The following is a 26,929-nucleotide window of genomic DNA, read 5'->3' as shown; positions in this document are numbered from 1 at the left end:
TTTGGCTCACAAGTCTAACTGAAATCATTAGCATTTTTATTTTTAAACAAGCCTTGTATATCTATGAATGTGTTCTTTCTGCCCCTTCTTGAAATAACAGAACATATTTGATGAACCTCAAGCGAGAACAGTATTACTTCTCAAAACAGTTGTCTGCCAGTGACCTTCACTCAAAGTTTCCCTAAGGAGGAATTGTTTATAGTTATCACTGGGAAAGTCCCAATGAAACCATAACTCACCCTTGACATTTTACAGACAGAGAGAGAGAGAAAAGAGAGAGAGAGAGAGAGAGAGAGAGAGAGAGAGAGAGAGAGAGAGAGAGAGAGAGAGAGAGAGAGAGGAGATGGAGCCGTTATGTTTAGACCTAGCCACCTACAGCCCTCATGTATAGCTAAATGATTTCCCTAAAATTATTGTTTCTTTTAGTACTTTCATGTTAAGTCCCATCCAAATGTCTCCTGGCAGGGCTCCGTGAGTCTTGTAGAGTCATATCAGAGGATCACTGAAATTCATCCTGCCTCACTAATTTCCTTTTGAAAATGTTTAAACTAATGTGCTGTAGGCTTCTCATGCTCATCATATCCAAAAACAGAGCTCATCATCTTTTCCCCAAAACCCACCCCTCTCCTGAATTTCCTTATCTCTGTGAAGGAGACCACCAACCTTTTAATCACTCAGGTTTGCAATCTTTGAGTCATCCTGAATTCCTCACTGCTTCCCCACCATATATCTAATCTGCTGCCCAACCTTGTCAATTCTACTTCCATAACATCCCTCACCATCCATTCCTTTAGCTGTGCTCACTTGGTCATCACCCTAGGTGGGGATGTTTCGCTTCTCGCTTAGATTAATACAATCACCTCCTAATTGTTCTTTCTTCTTCTAATTTCTCTCTTCTCCAATCCATCACAGGTCAAGTAATATTCAAAAAATGCAGGCCTAACTATACCATTGCCATGATCGAAAAGCTCCAGTGGCTCCTTATTGCCCCTCACCACCTCTGACCCCAGATCAAAAACAAATACTTCTGTTTGACAAAACCTTTTGCGAAGTGATTCCAACCTACTTTTCTTGGTTTGTTAACATATTTGTCCTCTTCATGCATTTGGTGGTCCAGCTGAAGTAGACTTTTTGTTGATCCATAGATACGATGCTACATCTTCCATCTCCATACATTCACATAGGTTGCTCTTCAGGCCTGAAATGTGTTCCTTCCTCACTTCTTCAAATCCCTAGCTTCCTGCAAAGATCAGTCCCATCACACCATTACCCACATGAAGCCTTTCCAAATATTCCCTTTGCACCCTAAAAAAAAAATGACTTGTAGGTGTGTGTGCATACATATATATAGTGTATATACTGATATACGCCTGTCTCCTTAATTTGCATGTAAATTCCTTGATAATGAGAACAGATACATTAATTTTCCTTTGTCTCCTAGCCCAGTGTGGATATATAGTAGGTCCTTAATAAATGTTTATTGATTGATTGACTGAATAAATGAATAGGAGAATTTCAGATCTGTAAGGGACCTCAGAGGTCATATCAGAGTCAGTACTCTACCTGACAAACAGTCCTCTCCACAATATTCTGGATAAGTTTCTTAGATTATTATAAGTTTCTTAGTATATTTTAAGACTATTTCACCTTTAAGTCAATGATAATATGATCCTCACCTTTTTTCACTACCACCTTAGACAATAAACCCTACATATTTTGTAACTACTGCTATCACTAGGGCCTTGGGTTCAGCACTTGCCATCAAGAATGATCGTGTTCATCTAAGACATCTCCAAAGGTCTCATGATGATCTAAGACATCTCCAAAGACCTCATGATGGAAAATGCTATCCACATCCAAAGAAAGAACAATGGAGTTTGAATGCAGATCGAAGCATACTATTTGCTTTTTTTTTCTTCTGTTTTATTTTGTTTCCTCTTTCTGATGGTTCCTCCTATCAGTTCTAATTCTTACTTACAACATCGCTAATGTGAAAATATGTTTAACAGGAATGTATATGTATAGCCTACACCAGATTGCAAGCCATCTTGGGGAGGAGGAGAAAAATGTAAAACTCAAAAGCTTATAGAAGTGATTGTTGATAAATCAAAATGAATTAAGAATAAAAAAAACTTCCTAAAGTTGAAAAAAAAAATAAAAAGACATTCCCTCCTCCAAAAAAATTTTAAAAAATAAAAAAGAATGATCATATTCTATCTTAGTGTTTCATTGTTGGATTGAGTGCTGATGTAGCTAACATAAGTTTTCAACTGAATATATTTGGTTTGTTTTTACATTATTTATGTCCCATTCTTTCTTCCTCTTTTAATCTCAATTTTCTTCCTTTCTCCTCTCTTTCCTTTTTTTTTGCTCTTCTCTATGTCTCCCCTCACTCTATCTTCTCTCCTCAACCTCTCTAGTACTCCGTCCTTCTCTCTCCTCTACCTCTCTGTTCCCACTCTACCTTTGTTCTGATTCCTCTCCTCTCCCATCTCCTTTCTTCCTCTCCCTTCCTCTTCTCTTTTCTCCTGTCCTTCTCTCCTCTCCTCTCCTTTCTCTCTCTCTCTCTCTCTCTCTCTCTCTCTCTCTCTCTCTCTCTCTCTCTCTCTCTCTCTCTCTCTCTTTCCCTCTCATATTTCTTTCCTTCCTCCATCCCCCAACCTCTTGTTTTCCTCCTAATTCATCATAGTCTGTCTAAAAAATATGAGGAGGAGCCTTTGGGGACTACTACACTAAGTTACCATGTTGTTATTTTCTTAAAATGCTTGGGTGTTGTTGGGTTGGGTTTTTTTTTTGGTTGCACAATAAGATTTCAAATTTCTTTGCCTAGAAAATGTGATCCTTTTTGCTTTTCTTAGTGTCTGATTGGGTCAAGTCAAGTACAGCTTGTATTAGTGAGGGGTGTCCCTTGTGTTATTGAATTTGTCTGAATCACTCTCCTTATGCTTGCCAATATCCACTATAAAAAATCTGCTCCTTGCTTTGTTTGACAATGACAAGAAGCAGCAGGGGTAAATTTTTAACTGACTGGATCATAAACAGTGCTGGGAGGTTCTGTGGGATGATATGAGACCTGTGCAGAAGAAGAGTGTCTCCATAAGGGACCAGAAAACCTATAGTTTGCCCTCTGAGGAATATATTTGAGGCAGCCTGTAACCGAGCAACAGGCATATTTAGGTAACAGAGTTAAAAAAGTTCTTTTCTGTTTGATTCTTTTTTCCTCTTTCTACTCTCCCAAAACAGGAGTCCTTTCAATTTATAAAAAAAAGGTGAAGAGAGAAGCTTTTATATAAAACCTTTTTACAATTTATTTCTCATTATTAATCTTTAAAGTATAAAAATGAGTCTCTAGCTAAATGAAGGACTTCAATGGTAAAATTTTGTCCATGTAAACAAATAAATAATTATTTACATTCTTTGGCAAAACAAAGCAGTTTCATCAATCTGGACAAGAAGGATTTTTTTTTTTAAAGAAAAACATCATAAATAATTTACAAAGGAAAATATGGTACAGTCTAAATATTAACATCATTGTCTCACACTGATGTACTGTTTCAATCAAACAACTCCCAATAACCAAAATCCTACACGGCCATGACAACTGTGACATTTAATGAAGTCTCCCCCACCCTTACTTGGAATTGGGGATACAGTTCCAAAAACCAGAAGCATGAACTGAGAAAGACTGAAAACATTACAAATCCAAAACAACAATAAAAGTAATCACCAGAAGCGTTTTTTTAAAAGTTGCTGATATGAAAAGGCAATAAAATGTGCAACAATGTCAAAAGCTGTGGATTATTTCTTATTGCTATAGGAATAAATTTCCATTGGAAAGAAAAAGACAGGGACAGAGAGAATTTGTCCAGGGCCAGGTAAGAGAAAGTTTTTCCTTTAGAAAAGTCCATATGTGAAGCTTGATTAGCAAGTATTTCCTGTGCAGAAACTACATGCAACTTAATGAAAAGGGGAAAAAAAGATATTGAACATTTTTATATTAATGAATAACTGATTAACTGGTGGATCTGGTTAGACTAAATGCTGGTTTCCCTTCAATATTCAATCAAGAAAACATCCTACGTACAGCAGGCAGATAATAATATGAAATACTGAATTAAAATTGGGGGTAACTATATATATTAAGGTTCCATTTATAAACTCTTCGTTATGATTTTTTTCATCCTATGATAATCTATAGCATTCTATATGACAAATGAATACTATCAAGCCATGTATTTTGACAGGCACATACATTGTTTTAGCAGTATGTACACAATGCCATATAGTCATTATACTTATATTTCTCAAAAAAATGTACTACAGAGGCAACATATGACATGCTTAAAATAAGTTATTAGAGAATGTAGCTGCATCTGATAATCGTCTAATAAATATTAATAAACATTTATAACTGGAACCTTAATTTAATGTGTTACCAAGCTAGGTAACAGTAACATTGTCATCATTTGCAAAGCCCAGATCAGGATTCACATGTCAAAGTGCATTTGGTTTGGTTTTTTTTTTTATCTTTTGTTTTTACATTTTTCAGCAGCAGAGATCTGGAAAATGGATCGGAGGGGAAAAACAACAACAACAACCCACAAGAAATTGGGGAATGGCAAACAAAAGAAGAAAGATTACAATAGTGTGAGGCTCCAGTTGGGGCACTCTGCTTTGTTATCTCACACACTGATTTTATTTTTACTGTGTGGGCTCTTCTCACATCCTATAGAACCTAGCCTTTCACACTGTCACAAATGAGGCCTTATTGCTAGATCTCCTCTGCAAGCTATTTCCTGGTCTTGATGTGGAAAGCTGCCCTTTGAATGTGTGGGTTGTTTTGGTTATTTGTGGGTTTTTCTCCCCAAAAACACCCCCAATAAGTTGGAGGACATGTTATGCTGGTTTCTGTGACCCTTATACCTCCACCCCCCTCAACTATTTATTTACTATTACAGCACTACACTTGATTTAACTCCTATTCACTCTTGGCTAATGTATTCATGTAGGCCATTCCTGGATTGAGAAGTGATTTAGCACTCATTTTCCTGCTTAATTTAAGACATGGCTTATATTCAGGATCCTCTTCAGCTACATATACATAAATATATTAAGTAATTACACTTTACATGTAAACGTCATCCTTGTAAAACAAACAAACAAAAACAGTGAAATGCATAGTCGTACTCAATGTTTTCACTCTGCTGAAAGCGTCTAACTATCATATTTTGCTTCTATGGCACATTGGCCACTTGTGTTAGGATCCTTTTGCTATTACTTCTCAGAAGGCACTTGGGCATAAAATTGGCTGAGCAACTCCTGGGAATGGAGAGGTGAAAGGCTGCTCAGAGGAAAGGTCCAAGGAACTGAAGAAGAAGGAGACACAGAGAGAGGAGCTGGAAGTACCGTGATGAATTGAAGTGTCTAAGTTAAACACAGCACATACAGTACTTTGCTGGAAAGGCAGCATCCCTCACTCAGACATCTGCAGGGAGAAAAAGAGGTAAAATGAATACTAGGAGAGTAACATTAGCTACCTTTAGGCAATTGACTTTGCCCCTCTGGGACACATTGCCTTATCTGTAAGAGAGAGGAAGACTTGATTGTAAGAACATAAGGTCATAGACTGAGAGCTGGGAGGACCTTCAGTAATTCAATTGGTTCATTTTATAAGCCCCAGGAAAGTTAAGTGACTTGCAATTTCTTAAGTTCAAATTGTGTGAAAGGTTATACTGCAGTAGCACAATTACTCGCACAGAATAGACATACACATGTTTATGGGGAAAATGCTTGAAGCTATTTTGAGAGACAGCTTGATGTAAAGGAAAGAGAGTGAGCACAAGGAGAGAGAGAAGTCAAGGAGTCTAGCTCTTCTCCCTCTACCTCTAACTAACTCCGACCTCAATCATCTTCAATTCTCTGACCCTCAGGTGTCTCATCTCCTCTCTAAAAAGTTCTTATGTGTTTGAACAGGGACTTTGACTCTTGAAATCTGTTCTAGCTATAGCATTTGAGGTCATAATTCACTGTGACTAGATGTTAAAAGGCCATCACCTTCTGTCTATAAGATTCCTCTCTCCAAGGTTTTAATTCACAATACATATATTACATGGAGAAAAGGCACTTCTTTTTTAACTCATCATGGGTTTGTAGATGGTCTGGACGTCGTATAGTGACTTAGTCACAGCTCATTATGTAGCATAGATCCCCAGATGTCCATTAGACAACATGGAGGACTTTATGTATACTCATATTTTTTTTTACTTCACCTGTGATTTCATTAACATAGTATACTCCAAGGAGGAAACTCTAACTATCAATGCAAATTGGCACTGCTTTGCAACTTAAAGTTGTTCCTCTGGGAGAGCCAACTGCTTCCAAAGGAAAGTTCACCAAAACTTACCTCGGCATTCATATTTGAGGTCTGAGAAAAAGACCATTTCTTGAGAGAAGACAAAAAGACCTAACCGTCCCCCAGCATAGGTTTGATCATAGATTGCTCCTGAATCTGCCATAACCTGCTTCCCTTCATGTACTAAAACTCTGTTGGAAAAGAAACAATAAAAGTGCAATTAGCTTTCTAGAGAATGTGCACAAATGTATTAATAATAGCTAGTGTTTGTACAGTACATTTCTAGAGTGCTTTGAGTTATGCATGCAAAGCACTTTACACATCTTATCTCATTTGATATCGGGGGCAGCTTACAGTGATTGTAATTGATATTCACCTCACTTTAGATTCAACAGAGCGTTTTATGCACGGTATTTCATTTGATCCTCAATTACTCGGTCATATTTTATTTTTCAACAGTATCTATGATTTCATTGCTATTGAGAACATTTGGTGAGGAAGTTCCCTTTACCAATTCAGGCCAGCACCAGTTCTGCACCTGTTAATAGACTTACAAAGGTGTCTGGGACATCAAAAGGCTAAGTGACCAGGGTTATATAGCCAGTATATATCAGAAATAGGACATAAATATTAGACTAGCTCTCTATCCACTACGGTACACTGCCTCACTATAGCTATTATCATCTCAATTTACAGATGAGGAAATAGAGGCTCAGGAAGTAATGAGACCTGCCCACGGGTCATACAGCTAGTATGTATCAGAATGAGATCTGAATCCTGGTATCTGAATCTTGTGTCCTTTTTATTACATCTTTAATAACTCTAAATATGTGATAAGTTTATTTCATCCTTAGTCTTGGGTCCAGGAATGTTAAACCATCACCTTTGAGAGTTATCACACCATCTGACCTGGAACTGAGCCTCCATGCCACTTCCCAGACATCTTCATAAACTGCCTGCCATCCAGTCATATTCCTTATCCCCTTCTCATTGGAAATTTGGGCTCTTCCCTTACAATGCTGGGCTCTGATAACTCATCTTTTGCTTTATCTTTCCTTGGAACCAAATCTCTACATTACTTCCCTGCCATTTCCAAACCATCCCTTCAAGATAATCCACCCAATCCCTAGTCTTTTAGTTTCTGTGTTAGAACATAAGCTCATTGAGTTCTGGGATGCTCTTTCTTGCTTTTATTGGTATCCCTAGCACTTGGGACAGTGCTTATTATAGTAGGCCTATATACAGTGCCTATGTAGTAAATGCTTAATAAATGCTTTAGCTTTCTATCCATCCTAACCAATGTTGCGTGTCCCTAAACTATTACCCATTCCTGCTTGGCCAATAATCATATGTCATTTATTGGACGCACAGATACAGATCTGTGAAGCATTTGGCTATCAAAAAACAAACAAACTAGTGGATTCCAATGAGTCACAAATTTCCCATCATCTTTTTTCTTTTTAATTTATTTTACCATAACCAAGTATGTTAGAAAAATATCTGTGTTCCAAGGAACCTGACTGCAGCGTTCTGGCTGGTATTTCAATGCACAGGGATTTGGCTAATGAGACGAAAAAGTTAACCTATTGTCCATCTTTAAAAAAGCAAATTGTATACAAAAGTTATGCATCCATTTAATGATTGGAAAGTATTAACAGAGAAGCAGGGTAAAGTGTTTCTTTTTATTAATTGAGGTTTTTTTTCCAATTAAGAAAAATCTTTTCTGTTCGTTGAAATTAACCTACCAGGGAAAAACATGCACATTGGTCCATTATCTTTAATAAGTTCTGAATTATTAAGATAAAATGTCCTAAATTCCATTTGAATATATAAAGAATCTAAATTCTAGATAGAAACCTAGCAAATGTACTAAGTGCTTTACAATTTAATAATTTGCCTCTTTTTAACTATATGATCCTGGAAAGTCACTAAACCTCATTCTGCCTTGGTTTCCTCATCTATAAAATGAGAATAATAATAGTATCTATTTTGTAGAGTTGTTGTGAGAATCAGATAGAATAGCACATATTTCCAAACTTTGAAACACTATACAAAAGCTATGATTATTGTTATTTTTAGATAATTATTGACTGATCACTGACTATGCTATTCATTTTGCCCTTTTTCCTTCTTTGGTCTCCACCCTAACTTTTAGTGGAAATTGATTTCAAAAACTTTTGTTTAAATGTAAACATTTTGTTAGAAAGTAAATCATCTTCTTTCAATGAAGCAAATCTTCATATTTCATAGGTAAAGTTGGTGTTACCTTTAGACTTCCTTTTCTATATTAACTATAATTGTATATTACTCACAAATTGGATCACTTGGTACTGTTTGAATAGCTGCAGTTTGCTTGACATACTTTTTTTTTTCTATTTCAGTTACTGTTAGTGCTGCCATTCTCCCCCCAACCCAATGGACACACACACACACACACACACACATTTCAGAGACATTTCTTTAAACTAAACTAGGCACCATAGAGAGGTGGAAGATTAAAAGAAATGATATTTTGAATCTAAGATTCTAGAGAAGAATTGGCAAATAGGATTAATTAGTGGATTTATCCATCAATCTTTAAATTTACCTCTTTTATTTTTGAGAAAAAGAAAACTACAAAAAGGTAAGTTATACTTAGGAAATAGAAAAGAAACTGCAAGAACTGTGGCCTGCCTTACCTTATATAACCTGTCTTGGGTCTGTGAGTTAGATGCCACCTGTAGGCAGTATAATCTTTCCAGCCTATATTCTTGGGGTCATGCCATAATGTACGTACCTAGAAATTTTTTAAAAATACCATTGAATAGAGTTGCAAGTGAATATAATACCTATTATTTAGCATTTTCCATGAGAAATAGCACATCTAAAAAGAGACAGGAAGTCATACAAAGTCACTCTTATTAATTGGTCTTTTTAAAGTAGTATGCAGTTTCTTAAAGATGTGTAGCTTAACATCTAGAAGATAAGTAGAATAAAGAGTTGTCCCAAGAACAGAATGGGAGCTTCTAAAAGAAATGGGAACTCCGAGAAGCTGAAGGAGAAAGCAGGTGCCCAGCTCTCCCTACTAATGCTTACACCTCGTAGACTTCAATTTCCTTACTTGTCCTTCTGTGTTTCCTGTGTGCCACAGGCATTCCTGAGATGTTCTCCTGTCCCAGTGGTGGAATTCACCACTTTGAGCGATACACCTGAGTAGCCATAAGCCCTGGTGGGCTGGTTTTCCCAATAAGTCTGGGTGACCTGCTTCCACATTACAACATAAAACCGACTGCTTGATTGATAGCCAAACACAAACCCGGCATAATCATCATCACGATCAGTGTTGACATAAAATGTGCCACTGAAGTCAACAGAGCCAAACTCGTCAAAACCTGGATTCAAATGAGAAACACGTGGTCAGGGAGCAAGAATTTCAAATGAAGATGAATGATCCCTTAATTTCATTTATTAGTCCAACAATTACTAAAACATTACTATGGTCCTTTGTCCTCTTGGGCGGTAGGTACTATTTTACCCCCATTATTAGGCATTTAATAAATGGTTATTGCCTGATTGATGCTGTTAAGTACTAAAAAAGGATTTGATAACTAACAAGGTATGGCCCCTGATCTCGAGGGGTTTATAGCACACCGGAGAGACAAGATAAGGATGCAAACAACCATACACATGATAAGAACTATAATAGAGACACAAGCAATGTACTATGGAATTGGAAAGCTAGAGAAGATTCCTTCCAGGTCAAGACAATTCAGGGAAGGCTACATATGCCCTTGATTTTAACTCTGGTTTTTGGCTTCCTGGTGTTTTTCTTTGTTTTTATCTCTGTTTTTGTTGAACATCATGAGGCTGAGAAAGGATAAAAAATATACAAAGGTCAATTTTGTCTATGATGACAACAACTCATGTTAAAAAGTACTTCAGAAGTCACAAAGCACTTTTCTCCTAAGAACTGTATAAGGTAAGCAATGTATAATAAGTCCTTTTTTACAGAGAGAGAAACTGAGCTCAGGAGGTTAAGTAACTTGCTGATGATTGCATAGCAAATGAATATGAAAGCTGGGATGCAGACCCAGGTCCCCTAACCATATAGGCAACTTATCCCGTTATACCACGTTGGTTCTTGTACCCATATGTAAGGACAAAGTGACATCTGGGCCATTTTAGAGAGATCAGCTTCTATATTGTTTTTAAGGGATGTCTTCAGGAAATGATATTCCATATTATCCTCTCCTGTGCTCTCCAGGATGCTTCTGGAGTAGTATGCGCTGCTGAAAGCTTATTTTATCTAAACGAAGTCTGTCTATTTACAATTTTATCCTGGCTTCCCTAGCACTGCTCACCAATTTTCAAGGGACAACCTTAACTTGGCCATTTAGGTTTTTAGCTCCCCTTGGGAGGGTTAGAATGATCCAGAAACATGTAAAACTCCATGATACATCATGGATATATAAATCACCCTATGCTGCTTTCATTTCTATAAAAATGTCAACCTCTACTTTAAGTCGGGAGAAACTTTGGTACATTTAACAATTCAACAAATCTCAAAGGAAAGAATAGCCATTATTGTCCCTTTTTTCTCCCTATTTCCTTCTAGAAAGAAGAAAAAAGAGCTATACCTATTCTTCTATTAAGAATATTAGTAAATGCCTTGCTTTTCTTGTAAGCCCTCCCCTTTGCATGTACTATACTGGATCACTCCAAAGACCATGCTTCAGAATACAAGACATCATGCTTGATACTAACCATTAACAGCTCGTGTCCTGGTGTGGTGATGTTCTGGCGAGCAAGATTTTAAATGGCACTGGTCAGTGAGATTACTCAAAATATCACACCAAACACTACCCACATAATTTGCAAAGCAATGGCTAGATCTCCTGTGGTTCTTATCCACTCAAAGGCTATAATGGTGTCATGTTTTGTTTGGAAACTCACCTACAGCTATACCCGGGTCAGAATTGGCTGTCTGCACCAGCTCCTTGCCTTGGTGACGAATTACCCAGTTGGGATCTATCTGAGTTGTTCCCTTAGGGTCTAAATGCACCATTTGGAACTTTCTGAAATCAGTTTCACTGATAGCATTGTTTTCTGGACACACATCATCAATATCAGGGACGTTGTCATTGTCAAAGTCATCTTTACAAATATCACCCCTTCCATCACCTGTACAAAAAAAAGGAAAGAAACCTAGATTAGCAAAAGGATAGCAATGCTTGGTCAGTCTATGTCTAATAAAAGTAAATTAACATGTCCTGAAAATTGAAATTGAGTTGCATAGAGTCTTAAAGTCTATATTCTTTTATGAGTCCCTGTCCTGGGACTCCCACACCAATTAGCCTGACTGTGTTAATCATCATAGTGTCCCTACCTCCTCTCCACTTCATTCCATCTTTTCACACATATCCCCACCTTAAAAATGGTGATGTGCTAAATAAAGCAGCAGAAATTTATGGCACATATTGGGGAGAAAAAAACCCAAAACCACTAATGAATTTCTACTTTAGAATAAATTGAAACGATGGTTTGTGTGACAGGAGTTTTTTGCATTCTACTCTTTACTCTGTTGTGAATCTCTTAAGCAATGCTATTTTTTTCCATTTGCAAAATATTTCTTCCCTAATCTTCTGTTGCTTACTGCTTCAGACAGAATTATTAAACTATGGAATTGGATTTACTTAGGATTTATTTACTTGAAAATTTTTAGCAAATTTATCAGGAACAGTTTGGGTAAAGGAACCCATCTATTTGGGGACAATGGGATGAGTGACTTCAGCTCTATAGAACTCATACCATAATACCATCAATATGGCATTTCTGGACACAAGTAGGTAGCGTCTTGGTGGTCAAGCATATTTTTCCTGAAGTTCTCTGTCTGTAAGGAGATTATGCCAAATATATTGGAGAATCAGAGCATTGGTGGAGTTAAATGGGACCCCAGAGGCCTATGCCTGAACAAACATCCCATCTACAATAGGTCATTCAGTCTTTGCCTGAAGACTTTAAGTGAGAAGGAACTCATTTACTCACAAGGAAGATTGTTCTGTCTTAATTCTATGTGTTTAGTTTTTGTTTTATTTTTCCATAAATTTGCAAAGCATCAGCGTGCCACAGATCATATTCCACAAATTTGAGAATGTAGAGAGGATTTTTTTTAAAAAATGAAATGTCTTTACTTGATTTAAAATAAAAACAGTTCCGGATAAGGAATCAGAGGAACAGAGTTTGAAGTCCAGCTCTGAATTTATTACCTACGTGACTTTAAGAAAGTAATTTAACCTATCTGGCCCTTAGTTCCCTAATATATGAAAAAAGAGGTGGTTAGACAAGATGAGCTCTAAGTTCTCTTACAGCTCTAAATCTATAATTCTATGATCCTAGGACCTTTAAATGTTATGCAAGGAGGCAATCCAGCTGCTGGGAAAAGGAGACCAGATTCTCCAGAGTTGTGTTCAAGTTTCCAAGACCATTTCACTTGGTAATATCCCAAGACAAACTCCAAATCTTGGACAGCTGTAAGCTCCTGAACTTGTTTGCCTTAACGCTTATGATAATACTAGGATCTCCCACTCCAAATTCCTTTGCACTAGTAATAGGGAGAGTCCTTGTGTCCAAAATCAGAATTTGAGCAAATCTGTCTACCTATGAGATACCTCTTTTCCTAGGAGTATTGGCTGGCGTTACCAGGAATTACTAACTATGAGCTCTTGAAAGAATGTGTCTCTTAAGTGGCATGGGATTTAAAGAAGGGACCCCTGATTTAACACGGGCCACAGATCAAAGCATTTGTGTATTTCTTCATCTAGATACTATATAATGAGAGCCATGGCCAAGAGCTTTCCATAGTCACATGTGCCATTGAGACAATTTTCCCAATCTCCTTGTTTCTATGAGATCCCATAATTTCTTAATGCAAATTAACTTCTCCTTTAAAATTATAATTTTCATCATGGGAGATTAGAACTTTATGCTATTTTTATAATTTATACTTTTTGCCCATTAAGAATAAAAAAGAAATTTAGCAATTCCCATTATCTCTGTCTCAGAGAAAAAAAAAAGTATCTTTCTCCGGTCAATAGTTCATCTCCTTTTCTACTTCTAATAGTGAGACTTGTTTCTCAACGATCACCAGAGCCTTTATAAATTATGAAAACCCTGACATTACCTATCCCCACTGCCAAATACATACACATTTGATGTTTAGCATCTGTTGAAGAATGCAAACACAGCAACATGTCAGCAATGTATCAGACAGGTCATGCAGAAGCAAACAGCATTTTATGTGTCCAGTTTCATATGATATCTAAAACAACTGTGTTTTTCCACTATAATTTTTAGGATGATTTCATTATATTAATATCTATCTGCCTTTGGAAAGCTTTTCATGAACACTTCTACACAGACTTCTTGGCTTATAAATGAACAATCACACACACACACACACGCACACAGACATGCACACACACCAAAAAATTAAAAAAAAACAAAACAGAATTGCCCTCATTTGAAGAAGACTTACCATCTGAGTCCTCCTGGTCAGGATTGAAAACAAGCCGGCAATTGTCCCTGTCATCTGGAATGCCATCGTTGTCATCATCAGAGTCACAGGCATCCCCCTTGCCATCATTATCATGGTCAGCCTGATTAGCATTGGAGATGTAGGGACAATTGTCTTGGTTGTTCTGGTGACCATCTTCATCTATGTCTTCATTGTTATCACACTGGTCACCAACAAGGTCATTATCTACATCAGTCTAACAAGATCAAGTGACAGATCATTAACCCCATTTTAGTGGAAGAAAAAAAGAAAACATCAAGAGAGCAGTTCAGATTATTGGCCTTAACAAAGACCCATTGTGGAGAGCTGACTTTTTTTCACTATGAAAATGTAAATACCATGAGTTTAAGGTCTCTTATTATTTTCATCTGTGAGAGTAATCATTTACATTCTCAAATGCTTTATGGAAAGGCATCATTTGGAACCTGAGTCCAAAGTTGGAATTTAGTGAGTGCGTGTATGTCATGGCATGTAGGACTAGGAAATCCACTATATTTTGTCCATGACCATTAAAATCCTGCAATAGTACTTTGTGCAAGCATACAAAGTTTCATCCAAGAACACCACTGCAAAAGATTGTACCATATTTCATGAAATTAACATATTTGTGCATAATCTGTTATATAATGGATATATACATATTTTTTTAAATCATTCATTTTAGTCTATTTATTCATTTATTTGCCAAATATTTATTAGGCTAAGCTATCACTCAGTCTTCCTCTATTCATTCATATAATCTTATTATTTACCTGGTCAGGATTGTGCATCAAGGGGCAGTTGTCACAGTGATCTCCAACTCCATCACCATCAGTGTCCCTTTGGTCAGTATTGTAGACATAGGGACAATTGTCTCTTTCATTAAAAACATCTGCAGATGACCAAAGAAAGATGTGGAAGCATATTGAATTTAGGGAAAAGCTGCATTTTTTTCCTATTCCTTGAATCAGTTTCAGTAGGGTTTTTTTTGTCTTCAATAAGAAAATGACCTAGTATATGATCATATGTGCAAGTATTTGGATTTATCAAGTAGCATGAATTATATTTCTCTCTGGAAATTGCTTAGAATTTTCATATTTTAAAAAAATAGAGCCTACTCTTGGGGATTTCTGAATAATAAACCATAATGAATAGTCTTTGAGTAAGTGTCTTTACAAGGCACACCTTTGGGGATTCCAACTTGTATGACCAATTGATTATCTCCTTGAAACTCCATGACTTCTGCAGGATATTACATTATTTTAACATTTGCTAGTGGGAAAATACCAATGGCAAAGCTTTGCCAGATTTTCTTTCTAGTCTTTTGTTTCAGGAAATTTAATAAATGATGTTACTTTCCTGGAAAAGCTGTATTGTGTAGAAATAAGTAATACGAATTGGCAATTGACTAAAATAGCCAAAGGACAGCAAGGCATCCAAGATAACACTAATTTTTTTTTCATACAAAAAGGATCATAATGTTGCCAACAGTGGAGAGGACCATGGGAAAAGGATTTAAGGGGGAAGATGAGGAATTCTGTCATAACCATACTGAATTTGAGATGTTGTTGATATAAACAGTTGGAAATATCCTTGGGAAATGTGGGACTGAGTAGCTGAAGAGAGCTTGGAACTAGTTTCAGAACTCAGACAACATTTGAAATCACAGAAGTGGAAAAAATCTTTCTAGGCTACCATGAGCATGCTGTAGTGGAAATAGTATTAGGATAGCATCCTAGGCTCAAGTGATATCTTGGACATTTACTAGCTTTATGACTGTGCAGATAGCTTTCTTCCACTGGGACTGTTTCTTCATATGCTTGAAGGCAGTAATAATATTTCTTCAACTCACTGATAGACTGAAGAGGCAGCAGTCGTGGGCCTGAGTGGAAAAGGCCTCCAAGGTGTACATGGGGATTGATTACCCTTGGGCTAGAAAAGATTGCCGGAATGCTCTCCTGGTGATTGTAATCAAGAGAGTAAACATATTATAAAGCTGAACCCTGGATTTCTGAGTGGAGTGTATTAAAAAAAAAAAAAGACTGCGTATACAAAAGATGGAAAATTCATGTTCAGACAGAGTGATTTAGATGATGCTTGGGGGAATGGTTTGGTTGAGGGTATGTTAAAGTAGTATGTGCTGTGATTGGAATATGTTTGGTAGAGATCGCTCAATAAATAGAGATTGTCTTCCAGGTCAACATACTCAGATGTTTATAAGTATATCAATGTATAGATCTCTCAGTGCCTCCCAGAATTTCAAAAATTTGAAAGGCAGCATAGCATAGCATATAGTGTAGTAAGCTATAAGGAGTCTGAGAAACCTGTGTTCAAATCCCACATATGATACTCACCAACTGCAATTCTGGGCAAGTCATTTAATCTTTGTGTCCCTCAGTTTCTTCATCTGCAAAGTGAGGGGATTGTATTCTATGACTTCTAAGAACCCTGATAGCTCTAAGTCTATGGGCCTGAGATCCTGTGAATGTATACAATGCAAATGTTTTCCCTCTGGTTATACCACAGTACTTTGCATGTATCAATTCTGTATTCAACTGTTTTCAAGTGGAATCGCTTAATTAAGCAGAGGAATACTAGTAATAATTTACATATGAGTAGAGAGAAGCTCACTTATATGCAACTGATAGATATCTTTAACTCATAAGCCATCTCAGAAACTATCTGTGAAATTCAAGGAATGAGAGACATCCTGTCCAAGACCATGGAGCTAACAGTCTTTCTGTCTCCTGTCTGATGTGGACTGGGATGTTCAGTTCAGAGCCCCAGATTTTGGGAAGGACACTGCTATGTAGGAGAGTGTCTTGAGGAGAGTGACCAGGAAGGTGAAGGGCCTTGACATCATGTTAGTATGGATAAGCTTTGGCTGAAGAAATTGGATATGGTAAGCCTGAGCAAGACAAGATCATGGGGTTTGGGGAGGGGGCCATGATGTCTGTCCCCAAGTATCTGAAGGGCTGTCATATGGAAGAAGTGTTAGACTTGTTCTGGTCCCCTAGGGCAGAATTAAGAGCAAGAAATAGAAATTGCAAAGAGGCAAGTTCACCCTTGACATCAGGAAAAATGGTTCTAGTAGTTAAGGCATCCCCCAAAGTGTAATTGTGCGCTTCCAGAAGTAATGCACTCCTCATCGCTAGAATGTCAAATATGCAATAAATATTGCAAGATCACATACAGAGTAGACAGTAAAGAGGATGTAAGATAGGAAGCAAAGTGGTTGAAGAAGAGCTGTGAGTTTGTGGAACATATCACATGAATGGATAAGCCCCCAAACAAGTCCATTAATATTATTGATGGTGAATCCTTATAGTAACTGGGTAGATAGAGCAGGCAGCTGCTTCTGTGGAACAATTTCAGGGCCACTGAAGGCCCCCTACTAAAGAAGAAAAACAGTCCTGTCTGCTTAATAATGGCTTAAATGCTTTTACAAGGTACACACATCACACGTATGTAAGAAATGTATGTAGTTTTGGACAGATATAACTACAAACCATAAGTTACTGTTATCAGATCTTTTCCTTGTTAAAGCCAGATTTGGTTGGAGCAAGAGGGTATTGGTTCCCTAGAAACTATAAAATGGATAGAAGGTGAAAAAATGAAAACTAGGGAGGGCGTATGCAAACTTCATCAACTTTGCGTTTCTGTTTCAGTAGGGTTGAAGATATTCACCACAGAAGGAAGGAAGGAGATAAGAACCAGGGGTTCTTGGAGTAGGGTTTTTATAAGGTTAATCAGGTTGATCATTTTATCGTTTTTTAATACATGAAATGCAACGAGAAAGACAAAGAACTTACCATCTCCATCAATATCTACAGAACAAGCATCACCCTCTCCATTATTGTCAGTGTCAATCTGAGCCAGGTTGTGCACATACGGGCAGTTATCGCAGCGATCTCCAACCTCGTCTTTGTCATAATCAGATTGACGGGGATTAAAGAGAAGAGGGCAATTGTCCTAGAAAACCAAAGGGAAAAAATTGAAGAGAAAACAAAACAGAGCAAAGTTGGACATGCGTGTTTGCATTGAAAGGGAAGAGAAGAAAAGAAAACAAGCGTTTGTATGATCCCCACTGTGTGTCAGGCACTAAGTGCCTAGCGCTTTACAAGTATTATCTCATTTGATATTTTGCTCAGTTGAGCATTAAAGTCCTTTATTTTGCATATTTTTCTTTATAACATATTTGTTGTCAGGTAGAAAATAGAAATGAAAATAATGAAGTGAGCGTTACCTCATCAAAGACATGTTAAAGCGATGATTTAAGAAATCTCATTGTTCTTCTTGTGCAGTCTAATAATGGGTATGCTTGAAGTCAAACTCAGGGACACAATTCTTAACTCTATTATACTGTGTTAACTCATTTATCTTTGCCACAATTGAGTCAATTATGGTATCATATAAAATGAAGTTTACGTTTAGACAGAGAGGAACTGGACTTGTAATGCCACTGGCACAGGGTGCTCCCAAATAAAGACATTCTCTCTGCCGATACAAGTCAGGACCTTGTCTGCACTTTATAGTCTTAGATGGGTAGGTACTTAGTGAACTGAGAAGTTAAGTGACTTGCCCAGGATCACCCAAGTTTTTGCTGACTGTGAGACTGGCTCTCTACCCACTATGTCACACTGCAGGGTTCTAACAGGCAGTATTTAAATCGAAAAATGTGAAACTTTGGCATGATTTCTATGACAGCTATTTTCGCCTAGGGAATTACATTGATTGTTGTTATGAGGGTTACTATGGCTGAAGAATTTGCCACCTCATGACTAGATTACTCTTTGCAGTTAGCTAGGTTGATCAATCCCCAAATGGTTTCTGAAGCTTTTTTTAACATGGTAAAACCTGACAAAGATTGTGTCCTTTCATAGCCTTTGAAAATCCAGATTCATAGGGGCAGCTAGGTGGTGCAGTAGATAGAACTCCGGCCTTGGAGTCAGGAGGACCTGAGTTCAAATCCAGCCTCAGACACTTAAAACCTACTAGCTGTGTGACCTTGGGCAAGTCACTTAACCCCGATTGCCTCACCAAAAAGAAAAAAAAAATTCAGATTCATCTCCATGTCCCCATGAAGCAGCAGAGCAGGACTATGTAGAGGTGACCCCATTTGGCTTATTTGCATAAGAAGTTGTATAAGGAAGGCCATTTAAGGGGGAAAAAAGGCAGGAGAAGGAGGTGGGATGCAGCAAAAATAAGGGATAACAAACTGAAAACATGTGCGCTGGTACAAAATACAAAAAGACCCAGCACCCGTTATGTGCCAGGCCCTGTGCTAAGTATAAAAAAAGGAAAAAAGACAGTCCTGAACTCAAGGAACTTACAAACTAAATAAAAAAGATTGTGTCACATTGAGATTTATGTTTAATCAAGACAAGATAAAATGGGTACATTAGAAAGATTTCCCAACAGAGAATGCAGGGTGGAACAGAGAGAAAAAAAGAGGGGTGTAAACAGGATGTCCAGGAAGCTATGAAAGTAATTTGGACAATTAGATTCAAGAATCTGAGTGAGGGTGGTTGCCATGTTAACGGGTGCAGAAAAGAGGAAACAGTCATAGCAGATATTGTAGACCCAAAATCAATAGTACTAGACAACTGAATAGATGTGAGGCATGAGGTCTAGGGAAAAGCCTAAGACAATGTTATGGTTAAAAGCCTGGGTGATTGGTAGAAAGGTAGTGTCACCAACACAACTAGAGAAGTTACAGGGGAAGGTGAGACATGAATGTAGGGAGGAGGTGATGAGTTTAGTTTTGGGTCTATTGATTTGAAATGTCAGTGGGGTATCCATGGGGTGCTACTTAGCAGATAGTTGGACACATGGGGTCAGGACTCTGTTGAGAATCTAAGGGTAGAAAATAGAAACTTGGGAATTATCCCTACAAAAAAATGGACGGGGGAGGACAAATGAAGTCACAAGAGTAGATGGGATTTCAGGGGAGAGCATGGAGAGATATTTGGAAAGATTTTTTTAATTAAGGTAAAAATGCAGAGTCATCAAAGTAATTACTGTATAATTTTTAAAAATAAACAGTTTCTATATTATGACAAATGATTACAAATGCAACTAAGAGAATTAACTTACCTTCTCATCATCCACACCATCATTGTCATCATCAGTATCACAAGCATCACCAATGCCATCTTTGTCAAAATCTTCCTGACCAGAATTCGGTAGGTGGGGGCAGTTATCCTGAAATTTTATTTAAAAAAAAATTTAAGTCAACTTTGCAAACATGTTTGAAATCAGAATATCTGTGTTTAAATCTTGCCTCTATCATGTAATACCTGTAGGACTTTCAGCAAGTCATTTAATATTTTCAGTCCTTAATTTCCTATATAAAATGAAGGATTACACTCAATGGCCTATAAATTCCCTTCCAAACTTTAGTCTGTGATTGTCATCATTTTCAGAAGATTTCCAGGGTTCAATAAAATGAATTCAATAAAGCAACCCTTGTAAGTAAGAAGAGGAGATGCCAGATAGGCCTTCTCAATAGGAAACTTTTATATAGAAAGAACAAGAATGTGAGTTATTTGCCAACCTTCAAAATGATGAGTCTATTTCTTTTCAAGTTCTGCCCCTAAAATCATGTGCCTTATAATGGTGAGTGGAGACAAAGGGTAATCTAATTTTCTAAGTTGTGAATCTCCACGGGTTTGCCAAAACCCACTAAACAAGAAAATAAAGAACTTTCTCTTTAAAAGCATTCAGAAGTATTTGGTCAGTCTCCCTTTTCCTTCTCACAATGTTAGATTACGAAATTAGATACTAAAGAACGAAACTGGCAACCCTGTTGGACTTCAATTTTCCACAAAAAGATAGTTTGGATGGAGGGGCATGTTCAGATGGGAGCTTAGAATTATTATCCAAAAAAGTTATTTTCTGCCTTTCTGTGTTATTCCTACAAGTGAGCAAGACTATAAATAAAAGGGACAAAGATCATATCGACAAATCAAAATGAATTCCAGATAGGAACCACCTGAGAATACTTGCTGTTTTCAAAATGTGACCATCAAAAACACACTTGTTTCTATTAAGTCAATATAGGCATCAGCAAACCCTCAGAGGGCAAGCACTTCCAAATGTGTTCAACATGTTATCATTTTTCTGATCAGAAGCAGCTCTTCCTGGTGCTTTATCTTGAGCCATTATGTTTGAAGATGTCATGATAACAGGGTCAGAGGAGCGTATATTGATATTAAAGATGACGCAGAACAAAAGAACCAGAGAGCTAGGAAAGTGGAAAAGGTTACCCAGAGAATCTTTTTAGCTGCAGTGAGCAAGTGTTACCATACTTAGCCTGTGGTCAGTATTCAAATGTGTGCTACTTATGTGTATGGTCATTATATTCTAGCACTTTTGAACTCATTCATTTTTTCTTTCTTTCATGTGAAGTGCTATAGCAATTCCTGATCACCCTTAATTATACACCTTCTATTGGGTGGTTATTTCAAATTTATCCCGAATATATATTTATTGTTTGCTTGTTGTCTCCCCTTCAATTGCCAATTCCCCTGGGAAGGGAGCTATCTTTTGCCTTTCTTTGTCTCCAGTGCTTCATATAGTATCTGTTATATAGTAGACATTTAATAAATGTTCATTGATTAACTGACTACAGAGATGGGGAAAAAAAATAAAAGACATCCTCAGGGGCTGACTGGGCAAAGCTCTCATTGGAAGAATAAGTTGTACTTACTCTCATGGCCTGCCAATCTGAAACCTCAGCAATATATGCTAATGCTAACACTCTAGAGCTTTTAAATAAGGATTACAGTTGGTATGAAACTGTACCTTTCATATAGAGCTTTCTATTTAAAATCAGTATATATGGGGTATGCTATTGTTGTAATGCCCCTGTAACATTCAACTTAGACTAAAGTGAGTTGTCTATCCAGATTCAAGTAAGCAGCAATTTAATTGACTAATTATGTGATGGGTAGAGCACTTAAGGCTAATTGTAGGTCAATGAATCTAAATTGACATAGAGTTGGGAAAGCATATAGTTAATCAGTGCAATATATAGCTTAACTTCCACAATAGCTATAACTAGAGTTCAAATTTCCTTTTGACATCATGTTGTGGGGAAAAAAACTTCCCTTTAAAGATAAACCAAAGAACCACAGCATGTCTCATATGTCTTATGCTTCATTTTGCACTCTTCAGTTGCTCCTAAACACCTGATTCATTGAAGAATTTCCTTTCTAATTCATCAATGCAAACTTAAGTTGGCTGAAGTAACCTAACAAAGTACCTTAATGTTCTGGTACTAAGGAAGTGACCTTTCAATAAAACTATTGAAAGGCAAAAAAAAAAAAAAAAAAAAGAACAAGTTGTACTTACTGGTCTATTTTGTGCCTGGGGCACTGATCATAATCTGTTCAAATTATAACTAAAGATTTCATGTGAATTGTCAGATATTCAATAAATATTTTTCAAATGTTTACTATGCACCAGAATTGTGCAATAATCACTCACCTATCCATCTTTGGAAAAGGACAATGCATTTTCCAGGTGAATAATCAAAAATGTTAGTTCTACTATGCATTGGTCATGGGAATGCTGAGGAAGAGCTAGATAAATTGGAGCAAAAATGGGTATTTGTAAAACTTGCACCCTCATTTTTTAAAGTGGTTCTAAGACACTAAGGATTCCACTCTGCTTGCAACTTGGTGAAGAAAGAGCACAGGATGTGGAACCCAATGAATTCAGTTCCTAGAACTTCTAGTTACTAGCTATGTGGCTTGGGCCAAATCACTTCTCTATTATGAACCTCAGTTTAATCATCTGTAAAATGAAAATAATAATCTATCTCATAAGGCTCTTGCGAGGAGAGTAATGTTCATAAATATTATAACAATACCTCATATTTATTCAGTACCTTAAGAAAGTTTTAAATGTATTGTTTTACTTAATCCTCATAACAACCCTGTTGTAGGTATTAGTATGATCCCCATGAGATGAGAAAGCCAGGGCTGAGAGAGATTGGGTGACTAGTACAGGGTCACATAACTAGGTAGTGTCTGAAGTGGCATTTGACTTCAGGTCTCCTTAAATTCAAATATAATAATCTATCCACTTTGCCAAGATCTTCTATCATAGGTTTGTAGATTTGACACTGGAAGCAAAGCTCTTTGCTAAATTTAAAATGATATATAAATGTTATTGTTGCTGTTGTTGCTATGGTAATGGTGGTGGTGGTGGTTGTCCACCATCAACTCCAGTTCCTTTGTTTTACATATGAGGGACTTGAAATTTCATAGATTAACTAGATCAGCATCGGCAAGCAAAGGCCAGTGAGCATGGGCTCTGTGCAGTTAACAGATGATCTTAGGGGCATCAATTTCCCCTTTAATTTTCTCCGTGCCTTTGTCTCTTTTTCTCTGTGTGCATAAGTTTTTGTGTCTTTGCAAGTATGTATAGATACGCATACATATATGCATACACCCATATGAGTTGTACAGGCTGGACAGGAGTGCATGGGTTGCAATCTGCAATTTATTGCAAAAGCAATGAGATCAATTTAAGTATGTGAGCATATAGGCATGCGGATGTAATATACATGATGTATTTGTAAGCATTTACTATCTGTGTACATTTGTGCACATACCTTTTTTGTGAAATAAAATTGTTTAAAATCCACTTGTGTTATAAAAGGGGAAAGATGGATATTTATACCTAGTTATGTATTTATCCCTACTATGTATTTTTTATAGACAGATGAATTTTATTCCCCAGAAGTATCATGACCCCGTTGGCCTGATAAAGAAATGGTATAAGAATGACAACTTAAACAGCTAGGTGGCCCAGTTGAAAGAATATTTGGCCTGGAATCAAGAAGATAGACGTTTGAATCCAGTTTCAGATACTTTCTAGCTATGTGACCTTGAACAAGTCTCTTAACCTGTATCTGCCTAAATTTCCTCAAATTTTAAATGGGAATAATAATAGCACCTACTTCCCAGGGTTATTGTGAGGATCAAATGAGATCATATTTGTAAAACATCTAACACAGTGTCTGGCACATAGCTGGTGCATAATAAATTCTTGCTCCCTTCCTCCTTATGTTACAATGATCCATTACGTCGATAGAGCAGCAAAACTGGCTTCCATAAGCCACACACACACACACACACACAAACATACAAAATTTCATTTCTTAACCACAACTCATATATCTTCCCACTTACCTTAATGCAGTGATATGTAGCATTTGTTGCACAGACAAGGTTTTTATTGGGCCAGCCATCCAGATCGGAGTCCTCCCCACAGATGAGCCCATCACCAGCATAGCCAGTCTTGCATTCACACTTGTACATTGGGTCACTGAAATGACCCAAGTAAATGCATTCTGCATGCATATGGCAGTTGTGAGTCTTGTCTTTGCATGGGTTTTCAGGTTCACAAACCTGAAATACCAGATATCTGAATTTCAGTCTCCAACATCCACTGAGTGCCTCTGTGGATGAGGCACTGTGAGGGAGATACATGAGACATATAAGGCATTGAATTTTTAAAATGTGGGCAAGGCTATGGTTGACTACACAAAGCCAGCAGAATTCATGTAACCAGAAGTCTTTATTCTTCTGGCTTGCTATAGCTAATCTGCACCTCCTTGTAAGTAGCAAGCAACCTAGAAATACTAATCCATCTTATTTTTAAGCCTTTCTATCCCACTCCAGACCCCTCCATACTTCTCCTCCTCCCCACGTACACATTTCTAAACAGGAATATTCTAAAGTCCACATCAGCAGTGTCAAACTCAAAGAGAAATAGGGACTGCTAAAACTTAGATAAAGATCCCTATGTGGTGTAAATTGATTTAATTTTAAAATGAAATATTATCTATGATTTATGGTATTATTATTTATTTTAGTATTTCTAAATTAAATTTTAATCTGGTCTGGGCTACACTTGGGAGTGTTGCTGGCTGCATCCATGTTTGACAATCCAGTAGACATAAATTACAGAAATTTGCACTACTCCCCACCCCCCACCAACTTAAATAATACATTAATTTATTACACTAAATAAAGCTAACATGTATTTAGAACAGGCTATAAGACAATAGAGAGACTGTAGTGTAGTAGATAAATTAGTAGCTAGATTAGTAGCTCAAAAGATCAGATCAAGCCTTGCCTCTGATGTTTCTGCATATTTTGTTTTACTGACATTGTGAAACTGCATTTTTAGGGTTACATTATACTTCCCCAATTAAGTCTCACTCCCTAACTGTGATATTTCCTTGATTTGTTCGTTGTCCAAGAGTAGGAAAGGCCAAAATCTCAGCAATAATTTTACAGTAAGTGCTGTCCTAAGTGAAGAATGCAGCCTGTGCCAATCAGCCCACAAACAGAAGGTGCATTTCCTTCCCAACTGATCTGAGAATAGATACTCCCCCACTCTCCTTTCCTTGTGACTCTTGGCTGAGTTGCCATTAGAAAGTGCTCCACCCTAAGTTTACACAGCTGATCTCTTGCCCACTGACCTCACATGCACATTACTTACTTGCTTTTCTGTTCTGGCTGCCTCCAGCCCCACCCCAAAAGGCTGAGTTCCTTTGTAGCGTGGGGGGCATGGCAGGCAGTGGAAGCCTGGCTTGGTGTTGACACAGCGGTGAACCTTATTGGATAGGAAGCAGACATCTGTGACAACTGCGCACTGTAGGGAAACAAGCAAAATAACGGGTTTGTTGAGCTCTCTGATCTTCCAATGATGCCTGGACTTTATCCTGAAGGAGAAAAACAATGTCTTGGGATATGATAGCCCAGAAAGAGCACCTACTTCATCAAGGTCTTCACAATGAGTGCCATTCCCCAGATAGCCAGCTGGGCAAGACCCACATGACCAAGAGCCATCAGGGAAACTATTACATTCTGCTCCAGGAAAACAAGGATTGGATAAACATCCATCTGTGAAGACAGGAGCAACGTGGATTTTTTCTTTAATATTCCAAATACTAATCACGTTAAAGTAAACATAAGATAAAGGCATATTGACTCTATTCAGAAGCTTCATTTTGTGTGATGGGCTACCATATGGCTATAGTTCAGACCACACTGGTTGTAATTCCTGCATCTGAGCATCTAGATCATGGCCAGCCAAAGACAGAGTCAAAGTTCACACGCTGCCAAATCAGAACAGAAGCATTGATTACTTCATGCATACCAACGGGACAGCTCCGTTTGTTGCACATCTGGTGTTCTTTGACATCTCCCACGCAATCCTTTCCTCCATACTGTGGTTCAGGATTATTACAGACCCGGGATCTCTCACGAATTCCTCCTGCACATGTGACAGAGCATGCAGACCAGGGAGACCATGGACTCCATCGACCATTAACTATAATTGAAAGCGGAGTTAAAGATTAGTGAGGTGAAAAGTACCTACAAACGAGCAAAAAAGAAAAAAAAAACACAAATGTATTAAATGCTTTCTATGTGGCACTGAGTGTTTACACTGTGCTGGGTTATTAGAAATACAAAGACAAAATTTAAAAATCTTTGCCCCCAAGGCCCTTATCTTTTACTCAGGCAGACATCATATATATGTGTGTGTGTGAAAATATGTGTAAATAAGTAGAGGAAAATTGGGGGGGGGATATTTCTGTCTTATTCTGTGTGACCATGGATATTTTATTTAACATTTTGAGAATATTTTCATATCTGTAAAATGGTTATAGTAGTACTTATATAGCCTGCCTTCAGAATTGTTAACAAGAAAGTTCTTTGTGAACCTGAAAATACTCCATAAATGTGTTATTATTATTATTAACTTCCTGGGGAATATAGATTTAATTCCATTTTTAGTTTGATGCTGATTAGCAAAACATAGATATGATAACTATATTTAAGAGCTTGAAGGCCTTTCATATGAAAGAACTATTATATTCTTTAGGACAAGAAGAAATGGAAAGAAGGAGGATGATTGTGACTCTAGTTACAAATTTCACAAATATCTAAATGAGAAGAGAGGACTCATTGGAAAAAACCCTGATAATGGGAAAGGTTGAAGGCAAAAGGAAAAGGGGATAG

At 37.3% G+C, this 26,929-nt stretch overlaps 1 protein-coding gene across 1 annotated transcript in view; it reads right to left on the bottom strand.

The window, feature by feature from the left end:
- Window positions 1–3,591: 3,591 nt before the first annotated feature.
- The window catches only part of THBS2 (thrombospondin 2), a 49,611-nt gene continuing 26,273 nt past the window's right edge, over window positions 3,592–26,929 (bottom strand). Inside the window, 14 exon segments of the mRNA XM_020972068.2 lie at window positions 3,592–5,485; window positions 6,404–6,543; window positions 9,031–9,128; window positions 9,453–9,484; window positions 9,487–9,723; window positions 11,285–11,512; window positions 13,866–14,100; window positions 14,657–14,775; window positions 17,696–17,855; window positions 19,980–20,087; window positions 24,086–24,304; window positions 25,404–25,556; window positions 25,680–25,807; window positions 26,064–26,237. Of these exon segments, the coding sequence (XP_020827727.1) occupies window positions 5,478–5,485; window positions 6,404–6,543; window positions 9,031–9,128; window positions 9,453–9,484; window positions 9,487–9,723; window positions 11,285–11,512; window positions 13,866–14,100; window positions 14,657–14,775; window positions 17,696–17,855; window positions 19,980–20,087; window positions 24,086–24,304; window positions 25,404–25,556; window positions 25,680–25,807; window positions 26,064–26,237 (2,039 nt within the window). The 3' untranslated portion in view covers window positions 3,592–5,477.

The sequence above is a fragment of the Phascolarctos cinereus genome, unplaced genomic scaffold, assembly GCF_003287225.1.
Source record: "Phascolarctos cinereus isolate Bilbo 61053 unplaced genomic scaffold, phaCin_HiC Scaffold_5;HRSCAF=322, whole genome shotgun sequence".
Lineage (NCBI taxonomy): Eukaryota > Metazoa > Chordata > Mammalia > Diprotodontia > Phascolarctidae > Phascolarctos > Phascolarctos cinereus.
Note: the sequence above shows the minus strand (reverse complement) of the source record. Positions and strands in the feature narration are given on the sequence as shown.